Source organism: Ambystoma mexicanum, chromosome 11 (genome assembly GCF_040938575.1).
Source record: "Ambystoma mexicanum isolate Mex_15411 chromosome 11, UKY_AmexF1_1, whole genome shotgun sequence".
NCBI classification, from domain to species: domain Eukaryota; kingdom Metazoa; phylum Chordata; class Amphibia; order Caudata; family Ambystomatidae; genus Ambystoma; species Ambystoma mexicanum.
Window position 1 is genome coordinate 1,354,155,953 of NC_090934.1, and position 12,764 is coordinate 1,354,168,716.

Consider the following 12,764-nt stretch of genomic DNA (forward strand, 5'->3'; position numbering starts at 1 on the left):
TCAGGAATCAAAATGTAGTTTTATTTACAAAATACCAAAAATTATATAGATAACGGAGGTCTGGTCTCCATCTGACTGTGTTTTTTGTTCAGTCTTGTCCGCACTCTGAGGCCCTTGGGTGTGTGGCGCTATACAAAAAATATATAGATGGATTTAAATCCAATCCCTTAAAACGTGGTATCCTAACTTTATGCTGGGAAAGTCACCAAAATGAAATGTTGATAAATGAACTGGTTTAGAGAAACTTAAATGCCTCCTACCATGTCGTAATAGGGCAATCAAATTTCTAAACAACATAATGCAATGCACATTTCCTTACACTCTGTTTATCAGAAACATTTTATTTTCTATGATGGCAATAACAAGTAGAGAAATGTCTTATGTAAAACCCATTTAAACTCCCACTCCCCCCAGCCCCCATGTGGATGGGGTGCCATGGGCCTCTAGCATATGCATGGACATGAAATACAAAGTAAGGTAGGGTTCATTAGGATCTGCAGGCATGTGTGTTAAAGGACACTTATAACAATTTAAAATGCACTTTGTAATGGTTCGCACATTAAACATTGCAATATAGTTTTATGATGGTCTAATAGAGGAAAAAATACCCCTCCTACTTTACTCTGAGGATCTGGTTCCAATGGTGTAGGGCCTTCCCCTATTGTGTGATGTTATGCGTCAAGATGAGGTGTTAATGTAATTCATTATGGCATCATTTTCTGTGCACCCTTCTACAAATCTGATGTCAGACTACAGCTGTTGGTTGGTTTTGGATTTAGAAAGAGCTGCACTTTATCTTTACAGAAATGTTCTTTTTTTCCTATGGAAAGCACATCTAGTTTGGTTTTGAATGCAGGGAGCAATTTCCACTTTGCATGCTGAATTCACTCCCCATAGTGGAAGATATCCCCCAAATCCACCCACTCCTGGGATTAAGCAGAGAAATGATTCCAGAGAACGTATGCCCAATTACATTGGGGAATATTCATACTCATTTGAATCATTGTTGAAGGTGCAGAGACCCCCAAGCGTTCCTAGCATCCCAATCGGCTGGCCCCTTCCAATTTCTTTTCCTCTTTTAGGAAAGCAGGTCTGTCTAGTGTAAATCTGCTTCAGGCTCCCGCATGGACAATACATTTTAGTCTCCATGTATTATTCAATATCAGCACTCGTCCATTTGGAACAGGTCCTCCCCTTCTTGGAAGATTTAAAAATCCAAGCTATCTATATTTGTGTTTATTTTTTTATATTAGGAATTATTCCTTCACTATACCATCATTACCTCACACTTTTCTATTGGTCAAATCGTCCATCTGCTTTCGTAAACAAATAGGCACTCCAGAAAATACTCCCTTTATTTTCATAGATTGATCCTATTTTGTAACATGGCAAAAGGTGGGTGCTGTATGCTTTGACACTTCTGAATTCCAAATCCTGTTTTATTCCAGGTCTCATCGTAGCAACCTGAAAAATGTATGCAATGTGAAATTCTGAATTCCTGTTGTCCTTACGAATTTAGAGATGCTTGACCTGAATATGTGTGATGAAATATGCAACAGCTAATATGTATAATTGTGTTTAAAAGACTCCTACACATATTCAGTGATGTTTTATAGAGAAACACATTTCACTTTGATTATAGGACACATGGTTGTGGTTTTATGCAAAAAGTGTTCTTAAATGCATTTCTTAGGCCTGTTCTATCTTTAAGTTTCATTATTTAAATTATGAAAGTCTAGGGGTCAGCTGTTTCTTTCAACTATTGATTAATATGGTTTGCTGCCAGGTTTCCTTTCTTTGAGAACCATTTATGGCGCCATCTGGAAGTTTATTGTAAGGCCTAGTTCAACTTTCAAATCTTAAGTGAAATAATCTTCCTTGAAACTGGGAAATATGGAAAAAATGGCTCCAGCTATGTAGTCAGTATATCTTTGCAGAAAACGGTGGATTCAGCCTTGCGGCAATTTAAATATAGTTTTCCTTAAATATGTCCCATAAGGTGAGCCCATATGTGTAGGAGGCATCACATTAATCATTGTCCTTGAATGTCTTTGTTTTGGACCTTTTAAAGGGTTTCTTGACTCATCGTAGGTCTGGTTTCTCATGATGGCTAAGCTGATCTCTTGAACTTCAACCCACCTTCCATTCAGCAAGGCATGCAGGGAGTGGACTGGAGAGCTAACAAAAACATCAATGGCCAATCCTATTCAGTACATATGATTTCCTATACATGAAAATCTTGTTTACTTATGTGCTGACCTTGCACAAGCCATTCTATATAAAAACCGTATGGCATCTTCTTTCCTTTCTTTTGTACATATCCTGAATAAAGGGCACACTGCAATGTATACTCATTTTTCAATTTCTTCCTATTTAAATGCGGACTTGCTCCATTTGAAACACGCCATTTAAGCCTGTAAAGGGTTTGCTTTTACAAGTACAGTTAGAGTATTTTTCCGACCTATGTTTGAACAGTGTAGCCCATTCGATTTCTCTTTACCATTGAAAAAAGAAAGAAATAACACTTTGATTCCTTAATGGTTTCCTGTTAATGTGGAAACTGGCACTGGGTACTTTATGCTTGTAGATCATTTTCAAGTAACATATACATTATAATGAACATATACATTATAATTTTCAAATAACATATAAATTGTTGCCAGTCCTTTGGCTTTCAGTATTTCATTCCAATGCAACAAGACACCACTTTAGATGATTGTAGCTATTAGTTGCAAGGCAGTGTTAAGTTTTGCCCAGATGGATTTTAGGATTTTATAAAGTAGTGGAATTGTTGGCAAATGTTATATAGCAATTCTGTGGTACTTTTATCAAGAGGCAAGGCTGCACGTGTGGGTAATTTGGTGAACATACCATTGTCTAAATTTTACAAAGCTGCCACAGAAGGCTTTAATTTCTGCATTCTGATGCCAGTTTACATGACACTGGACAACGTTCTCACACATGGAAAGGGGGAACTTAAAACCTCTGTTCGTGAATGCCTTTACCTCTATTGTACATTTATAAGGATATTCATGTCTTTCTCAAAGACCCCAGTTTGCAGTGCATTTATTTAGGATTTATATTATATTCATGAATTGTTTAATTGTGTGCATTGGAATTCTTGTAATCGATAAATATCCTACTTGAAATTATATTTAAGAAAATCTTACAATTTACCGCTATTCTGTGCTTTTTCACAGCTTGTAAAGTCAATTTTGAACTATGTTTGGATGAAGAGGCATATAAAGACAAAATGTAGGACGAGGCACGCAAAAAAGGAGTATGCCTTCGCATATTGGTAATAGAACTATTAGTTAGAACTATGACATAACATTTAATTAAGATGAGAAGTTGCATGCCATTGGATGCAGATTGCAATGTCGATTTGTTCTATAAAATAAATGGTTAAGTTGAGTGAGCAGCCTGATGCTATAGATACAAGAGAAAACGAAATGAAGCCAAATGGAAATATTAGAAATATATTTTTAAAGTCTTTGTGAATGTGAATTTTAAAAGTATGGTTTGAAGCAGCAAATATCTTGAATGCTGTCTCACTATGGTGAGATATTTGGCCATATTTGAATAACCGCATGGTTTAGAGAAATTCCTAAGGTGACATGTTTTTTGGCGTATGTGATGAATCCGATGGTGTCATCACTTCTTCCCCGGTGGCGGCTTCACCCCCCATGTGGCCAGGGGACAGCAGCCGCTACCTGATCCTGACTCTGGGGGGCAGCTATATGAGGGAGGAACACATTAGGGTGGGGGTAACCCACAGGGTAATGTCCTGACATCATCGGGTGAGACATGGAATGCCCATTTTAATTTTGAGGATACACCTTCCATTCTCCATGCCTTAATGGCATACTGTTATAACTCTCCTCATTACCTCTCCAAAACTACTGAAAATACGTCTTCAAACTCTGCATAAAAATCATCAAATTTGCCATTTTAAAACTACTGAACATCTTCCCAGACTCTGCTTACAAGTTATCACAAACTGACTTCCATTCTTCTAAGGATAAAAGTATTGCCAAGAAGAAGCTGAGCCGATTTATGAAGATTAATGAAGGCCCAGAACATAAGCTGAGTGTACATATTGGCTGGTAGGACATTTAAACAACACAGCCAGCTGACAGGAAGGAGCTGGCTGGACAGGTAGGGTCCTCTGTGTGGACTGAGGGACTGCTGGGCGAATGCGAGGTCTGTGGTGCCAACCGGCTCATTGGAGAAACCGAAGGAGGCAGACTGCAGAGATCTGTAACCCGCGGGAACGCCAAAGGAAAGACGATGGCCTACTGGCGTGCAGCTGTACCAAACAGCAGCCTCTGCATTGTTGGAGCCCAGAGGACTGTGGAACAGGCAAGCAAGAGCCGTGGGAAGGACAGCAACCATGAAGCAGAGGCGGTGAGCCGAAGGCAGCGGGATGCCAACTTACCGCTGCAGGTTCACCGCAGGAGTAGCCATTCCCACTGCAGAAAACCAGTGAGTCCACCCGAGGGAAAAGGGAACACTGGGGCATTTCGGCAATGGGGCCAAAAGCAAACTAAGCAAATGAGAAGGAACAAAAAGTACATTTCTTAAACAAGGCATAATAAATATAAAAGACTGTCAAGTTTACAAGTGTGCTCAATACACATGAGAAAAGCCCTGGCCGGAGAGTACACCAGGCATTACAAGTCAAGTGTTTATATATAATGAAAAGAAGTGTTGCATATGAGAGAATCCCGGCTGGAGAGTATACCGGGTAAAGGCAAATTGGAGAATCTATCAAACTGCATGAGAAAATCCTGATAAGGATACATCAGAAAGTAACCCAAGAGTGTGATTGGGATAAATCAAGGAGTAAGAAGAAACCTGGCAGGGGAGTACACCAGATAGTCTCTCAAGATTCATATTGCCAGCCAAGTTAATTGCCATTAATTATATTTGATCTAAAGGAACTTAAGGGAACCACTCTCTGGAATTGTGAACGTTATCCTCCTGCAACTATTGTGTTGGAGCTGAAGCATTTTCCTTTTGAACATTTGTACACCTTCCAAGGCCAAAGACCTTTCCCTTTTCACCTTGTTGGTTTGTTAGGGCATTTATATAGCGCAATGAACCCTCTGGTATCTGAGCGCTGCTCATTTCCCACGGTGTGTGTGGTGCTCATTTATGGACCTCAGAAGGATGAAAGGCTGAGAGTTTGGCCCTGCCGGGATTCGAACCTATGTCAGCAGGCTCTGCACAGATGTCAAACCGAGCGGTCTACTCGCTGTGCTATCTGACCGGCTTATAATTGATTTTTAGAGCATGAAGATTAGAATAGTGTTTTGGACATGGGACAGTTTGCTTTGGACATCTTGACATATTACTTACCCATTTGCTTTCTTTTAGGTAGGGAAAATACTTTTTAGTACAGGGACAGAGAGGCATTTTCCACACCCATTTCCCTTCAACGAAAGTCTGTCCGAAAACCTGAATCATCTGTGTGCAAGTTTCTTTCCTGACCCTTCACACGTTTCAAATGTCTTTGAAGGTTAATTTTGATTACATGGTTTTCCGTGTACAAAGCTTTCGTTCAGTTCCATAATAGATTATAATTACAAAATATCTACTTTGCCAAAGACTGCAGCTCATGCTAATCTTTCAACTTTGATTGCTTATTTGGGCAGAGGTACACTGCCATTTTCTCTTCTTACTTCCTAAGCATTCAACTTTAGTTGAAATGGGTTTCTCAGCTCTATCGCCACCCAACCGAGGGTATACCACCAAGTATACAAATTTGCCTGATTGTGTGCTGTACATTATCAGAGGTGCAGGAGTAGTGGAACTGTCGCTGGTCACACTTTGTGGTTTTTATATTTGAGCTAATCACAAAGCCGCTAGTGCTCTTTGTTGCCTTGTAAATCTACACATTTCTGTAGCAGTTTTTTTGGATGGTCATTCGGTGATCGCTTTTCATATTTGGGAACACTTAACTGCTTTGCAGGTTGCTCATTTGGCTGATAAAGCCACTAGCTGTGGAAGCGTTGTAGCCACAAGGTTATGCAAATGTAATTTATGTCAATGATTTGAAATACCAGGCTCTAGCTTCTGAGCGGAAATCAGTCAAATCTTTTATCCTATAATGTATATGAATTGAATACCTGCTTTACATGTTAGTTATTTTTGCCTGGAAAATTTAACAGTAGCCAGGCTAATGTCGCTTGCCACAGTTTCTGTATATTTTTTTATTTGAATGTATTTATTGGTTATTTATAATGCGCCTATACACAATGTGTTTTGTACTTAAAGCGCTAGTACTTTAACAAACATTACACAAGTTTATGCATAAACATTTGATGCATGTGTATATGCTCTGGGGGAATTTAAATGTGTGTGTTGACTGGAGAAAGTGATACATATGGAGTGGAACTGCATGATAATTCAGACTGAACTCCCCCTCCTCCCTCCCCTCCTTCCCGCAGTACAACATAATGTGATACATTAGGCAACTGAGTTAGCTAATCACACCTGATTTGTGAGCGTGGTGAACCACATGACCCACCTTCAATGAGATTGTTTCTTGTGCTTTATATTTAAGGTCTGAAGCCAGGAGATCCTCTAACGGTGCGCTTTGTAATGGTGTGAAAGCTAGGTATGCTTTGACACTATTGATGTACCAGGCCTCAATCTTTGCAATTGTCTAGTTAGTGATAATTGGCTCTTGACGAGTAAGTTATATGGTTCAGTGTTCTGTCACAGATGTCTTTAATAATTCCACTAACTCTGAGGGGGGGGGGGCGCAGTTCTAGGTTTTTTTGTTTATCAAATGTATGCAGCTGGATCAGATCTTCCGATTTTGGCGGATTCCTTTGGTGAATGTTTGTTTTTTCCTAATCCAACAGAAAAGACATCTGTATGCCTCATGGGGGGCAGGTGGACTGATTCACTGGGAGGAGCTTTCCTGCTGAAATGGGACCTACAGTGCTTTAGCGTCATCTCCCTCTCCACTAGTACGGGTACAGAGAGGGGTTCACAAACTTACACCACTGCAAGCTGGACAAAAGGATTCTCTTAACATCAATGTGACTGTTCAAGTTTTGGTACTGGGACCTTCATCAGATGTCAGACTGATCTGTTGGCCCTCAAGCTGTGCCTTTGCGTGCAAGGAGGGCAGGGTGTTCTGTCAGTTCCTCCCCAATTTTTCCTTAGTGCCCTGGATCCTGAGGAACAAGTGCATGGCCATTAAAATCTATCACAGAAGAACATGCAGCTTCCAAGGACAGCCCCCAAGTTTTCCACTAGACCCCCGTTTGGCAGTAAATGGATGCATTTGTAAGGGGAGGAACTAATTTGCAGCTGAACTAGATTGTGATCTCTCCTTCACATTGTATTTGGCAGAGACTGGCATCCAGCCAGATTCCTATAGAACCAAGTATTCACATGGATGCGGAGGTCCTTGCAACTCACCCCAACGTTTTGCAGAATATTGTGTTGGTCTTTCATAGAAACCAAGAGATCTGATACTGGCCTAACCCGAGTCTCCAGGGCTCCAATGTTTTATCTAGAGGACAGCTCGGATTAAATCACTTGTCTGCCTCATCATCACCTTTGGGGGGGACAGACCTAGTCTCCCTAACTCCACACTGCCCACGCACCTCAGAAGTATTAACACTGTTATGTATTGTGCAAAAAGGACTGACGTGATAGGCGTGAGCTGGCGATGGACTTTGGCCTTTTATCTTTTAGTTTAATGTGCTGCTCTGATCCCATTCCCAGAGGAGAATTACCCCTAAATATGGAAGAAGGGGGCGCTGTGGGCTAGGAGTATAATAATCCCCACAGTAGGTAGCATTGCCGCTTTGTGACATTTACTCATTGCTCATGGATGTGAAATTGAATTCCTGGCCATGCCTGAATTTCATTTGGTTGCACTGCAATTGTACCCATTATATAATTGTATTGAAGTATTCATGCATTTTTATCAATAACGACTGTGATGTATCTGTTGTTAGTTAACGTGAAGTTGTTTTGTAGTTACTCAACCAAGAGGGCATACACTCAGGTCGCATCTTTGCAAGATTTTAGTGCTAACATTTTTGTCAGTGACAGTAAAAAATTACAATATGCATTAATTAGGATAGTCATTACACTCCATTAGCAGCACTGCCAAATAATCCCCCTAATTCTCTGGTATTCTTTCCCTAGGGTTTTGCAGACAGCCCTCATTACGTTGAGCACTTGAATGACGGTCGATTAGGTCCCCATGAAGGATTGTCCCCGACACCTTTCATAAACGCCAATCTAATCGGTAAGTAATTCTTCGTGTAACTCCTGAAAACGTGAATGATTTTACAATGTTTAATGTAGTGCCCGATGCTCGACTCTTCAGTACTTGGAAATCAATGTCATTGTAGTAGGGTCTGTCTTTCCTTGCCGGGCAATGTAATAAGTGACGCAATAGTCACGGGAGGATAGCTCATCGGCAATGTGCTCGCCTTGGGAGCAAGGCAACACGAAACACAGGTTCGATCCCCGGGTCCGCGCTTAGAAACCTCTGGGTATTAACCGCGTTATAAATAGCCTATCATATCATATATCAATATGGATAAGGGGGAAAGAAGCCAACCAGATATAAAGTCGTGCATTTCTCATAAATGAATACATGTGTAAGGTATGTTGAGTTGGTGCCTTGCGCTGCAATTGGGTGGCAAAGCCATTGCTGGAAGAATAAGTACAAGCGAGTCATGAGCAGTTTTTTTTTCCCCCGACCTTTCCACTAGCTTTCTCTTCTTGGGGAAAATGTGTACAATTGTTTAATTGGAAGCACACCTGTTGGCAACGAGATCACTCCACTCCCCGATGAGCGAATACTGAAGAACACTAATGAGCTGTAATTCGTTCGGAGTTTATAGTATTCTCACTTACCTAATTTCCAAGAGCGCTTTTGGTATTTCTCTACCCGCTCATAATTACTGTTTTTATTAAATGTCCTAATTGTCAATTTTGTTTGTGGTTTGTCAACGCTGTAGCTTTTAAAGCTGTCAATGTGCATTTTCTATTTTTTATTTAATTTATGAGCTGCACCTGTGATTGCCACATTACATTCTGTTTAGAGGTAGATGGGAACATCCGGAAGCCTGTGCGGGACTTGTAATCCAACAAGGCTTACATTAAAATATTTATTTCGGCAGAATGCAAAATTGGTTTGCACGCCTAGAGGAACGTTCCCTTATGTGGTGCAGAATATATTGTGTAAACTGCTGCCTTTGATGACTTGTCAAGACCATTGTTTTAGCATGTGACGTCATTCTTCCATTGATTTTAGTGTTTGAATGTGAAGTTTTCCTGCCAAGTCATTGCTGTTTGGACATGCGTTCTATTGATGGCATTCGTGTATTCTTGCCTTTTAAACTAACGCCTGTTATCCTTAATTAACGTGTTTGTGGGCAAAGTGCTTCATATGCAAAGGTCCGCTTCTAGCCTCCATCTTACTCTTTGGGCTCGTGCGTAAGTTGACATCCGTTTAGGGGGGATATTGGATTTCTTGTGTATGGGACCTCTTTTGTGATCTTAGGATAACCCTTTATAAATGTAAGATTTGCAAGACAATTTGATTATCTAATACTGGTGTCAGTCATATTCTTTTGGAAGCCTTTCATATCCTTTATGCAAAAACGGTAGCTACAAAAAGCAGAAAAGGGTAGAAAATGCGTTCCACTATTAACCCTTAGAGAGCTTTTATGAGCCTAACTGTCTTTATAATAATCTGAGAAGTCGTCCCAGTTTTCAACACTTTCAGGAAATGCAGGGTAGCTCCTAGTCCTCCCATCACAGTCAATGGGGCACTCGGTGAGCACTTACTTTGATCCGGGAACTCTTCTACAGTGGATTAGTGGAGTTCAGGGTGGCAGCACTGAAAAGGTTAATGTTATTTAATGTGTAACTTGTGAATCACTTTAGCATTAGTTTTCATACTGATCATTGATGAGCGTGTTCCGCTTGTTCACATGTTATAAGCAAACTTAACATCTGACATTTTTGCTTGAAAATACATTTTGTCTTAGTGTGTGGACATAAAATATTGAATGGCAAAATGGCAGAATTTATATAAACATATAGGATTGATTGGTAAATGTACTTATAGGGGATTGGGTCCTCCGACGTATTCCATGTCTGACATGTAATCACCACAGCTGTGCTGCTTCGGAAACTTTTTTTGGCGTCTGCGTCCTGCGTCGATGACGTTGATGCGCCGTCGTCGAGGACCTCCTCCGACGTCATCCGATGTGATAAGTAGGACGCACGACGCCCGTAGCCTCAGTTCCGTTTTTTCCGCGAACGTGTTGCTTCGTGAATCTCGGTTAACGCCTCGACTCTTTGGAGTTCTGTTCTTCTCGGTTCTTTGAACCTGTTCGTTTTTGTGAGGAAATCCTTCGTGTGAAGATGTCTTCTACTTCGTCTTTGACCCCGCGTCCGGGCTTCAAGAAGTGCGGGGAGTGTGGGTCCAAGATGTCGGTGACGGACTCGCACGACGCCTGCCTCTGGTGCCTCGGGGAGGCCCACGACACGGATGACTATCGACTGCCAGTCGCTCACGTCCAAAGCCTTACGTGAACGTTAGAAGTTGTTGTCGGTAGGTCGGGTGTCCAAGCCCCGGAAGTCGAAGTCTGCAGGGCTTTCGATGGATGATTCGAGAGGAGACTCTCCGCGTCATCGTCGGAAGTCTCGTGGGTCTCCTTCTAGGAGTCGGTCTCACCACTCCTCGGCCTCTTCGAGGCATTCTCGGAAGCGCCGACAGCAGTCGTCTTCCAGGTCCTCTTCGGAGGACTCTGCCCGGCATGTCGCTTACCCCACCAGCCGTGCAACGCCAGAGGAATGGGCTTCCTTCGGGAAGAAAATGCTGGCGATTCTCGAGTCGCAGGGTACTGAGCCGTCCGCGCACCCGAGTGGGGTCGGTCGTGAGAGGTCGAGAGACACCTCTCGCAAGAGTGGTCGGCACGAGACACGGGAGACGTCCTGTTCGGACAAGGGGACTCGTTCGCGTCGTACCCGTTCCAGGTCCCGGTCCTCGACGCGTTCGAGACCATGTGCACCTGTGATGTCTTCGAGGAAGACATCGACGTCTGAGGCGTTGAGGGCGTCGACAGGCTTTCTCGAGGCTCCGAGGAAGTCATCGAAGTCGTCGACGCTCAGGTCGTCGAAGGACACGCTCGGAGCTCCGGCTTCGAGGACTGTGTCGACGCCGTCGATGCTGGCGGCGCTGCATCTGACTTCGACGCCGATTTACTCGACGCCTTTCGAGGCCGGGGTGTCGGAGATACCCCGTGGCACAGGGGAACCCCCTAGGAAGGCTCTGGTTAAGAGCACGCACTCTCGGGTGCCTTCTTTTCGCCACCTGGAATATATTTCGGAGGTGGATGAGGATTCTGATGGCCTGGTTCCTAGTCAGGTTCCAGATGAAATTGTCTCGGGCCATAGTCAGTTTGACGATTTGAGGCAGTCACTGCATGATGCCAGTGGACTGGACACCTCTCCGGAGGTGGAGTTTTGTAGGCCTGAGCCTGGCTCTCATGCCGATTCCTCGTACCGGCGCCTTATGGCTAGGGTTTCCGAGTACTTGGGATGGTCTGCTCCCCCAGGGGAGTTTGTGCAGGATGATCTTACGGACATCCTTGATGTTGGTCCCCCAACTGACCCGGTAATGCCGTTCCATATGGCTTTACAGAGAAGGGTGGCGGCGGCTTGGACTGCTCCGGAGAGTCTCCCGGCGGTGGGCAGGTCCTTGTCGCGAAAATACCATCCAGCCAGTAGCGGCCCCTGCTACTTGACCAGGCACCCCACTCCGGAGAGTTTGGTGGTACAGGCGGCCACGGCCCCGGCAAAGCAGGCGTCGTACCCTACCATCCCTCCTGATAGGGACGACAAACGTTTTGATGGCTGGGCGAAGAAAGTATTTTCTTCTGGTGGTATGGCGCTTCAGGCGGCCAACTCCATTTGTGCCTTGTCTCGTTTCACACACACTCTGTGGAACTGTGTTGCGTTAGCGGCTGAACATATTCCCGAAGGGGACGAACGGGATGGTTTCCTTGCTATGGTTTAGGATGGTAAGGATGCCATGTGTGAGTCCGTTCAGTCGGGTTTGGACATGGCTGAATGCGTCAGCAGGTCCATGGCGGCGAGCACCGTGATACGCAGGTTTGCGTGGTTGCGGAAGTCGGGGTTTGCTCCTGATGTGCAGTCCCGGCTCATCAACATGCCCTTTGACGGTGAACACCTTTTTGGCAGCAAGGCTGACTAGAGCCTTGAGAGGTTGCAGACCTCAAAAGCTGCAGCGAAGTCGTTGGGCGCTGCAGTTCGCCAACCTCCGCCTTTTCATCCTAGGGGACAGCAATGGAGGGGTGGTTCCTTTCGTTATTACTCGTCCTTCAGTAAAGCGAGAGGAGCTGGCAGTCAAAGAGGCCAATGCAGGGGTACCAGAGGTGGACGACAGGGTACCCGTGGTGCCAAGGCCGCTCGGGCAGTTGCCTCTTTGCCCTCAGGTAACGATGCAGCCACTACCACTCAGTCATGAGGCCATGTCCCATGGTTCGCCGGTTGGGGGAAGGCTGGCGCAGCATCTTGTAGAGTGGCGTGCCATTACTTCAGATGTGTGGATTCTGGAGATCATAACCCACGGCTACTGTCTTCCCTTTTGGCACAGGCCTCGCGACAATCCACCGGGGAACCTCTTTGCAGAGTCCGGATCCGCTCCTTGCGCAGGAAATTCAAGCTCTGCTGGAGAAAGGCGTCATAGA

At 43.9% G+C, this 12,764-nt stretch overlaps 1 protein-coding gene across 5 annotated transcripts in view; it reads left to right on the forward strand.

Moving 5' to 3' along the window:
• TCF12 (transcription factor 12) overlaps positions 1 to 12,764 on the forward strand; it is a 1,064,187-nt gene that overhangs the window by 374,631 nt on the left and 676,792 nt on the right. For all 5 annotated transcript variants that reach the window (XM_069624898.1, XM_069624900.1, XM_069624899.1 and 2 more), the window contains one exon: positions 8,176 to 8,278. In XM_069624898.1, coding sequence (XP_069480999.1) covers positions 8,176 to 8,278 — 103 coding nt within the window. The remainder of the gene's footprint in view (positions 1 to 8,175; positions 8,279 to 12,764) is intronic.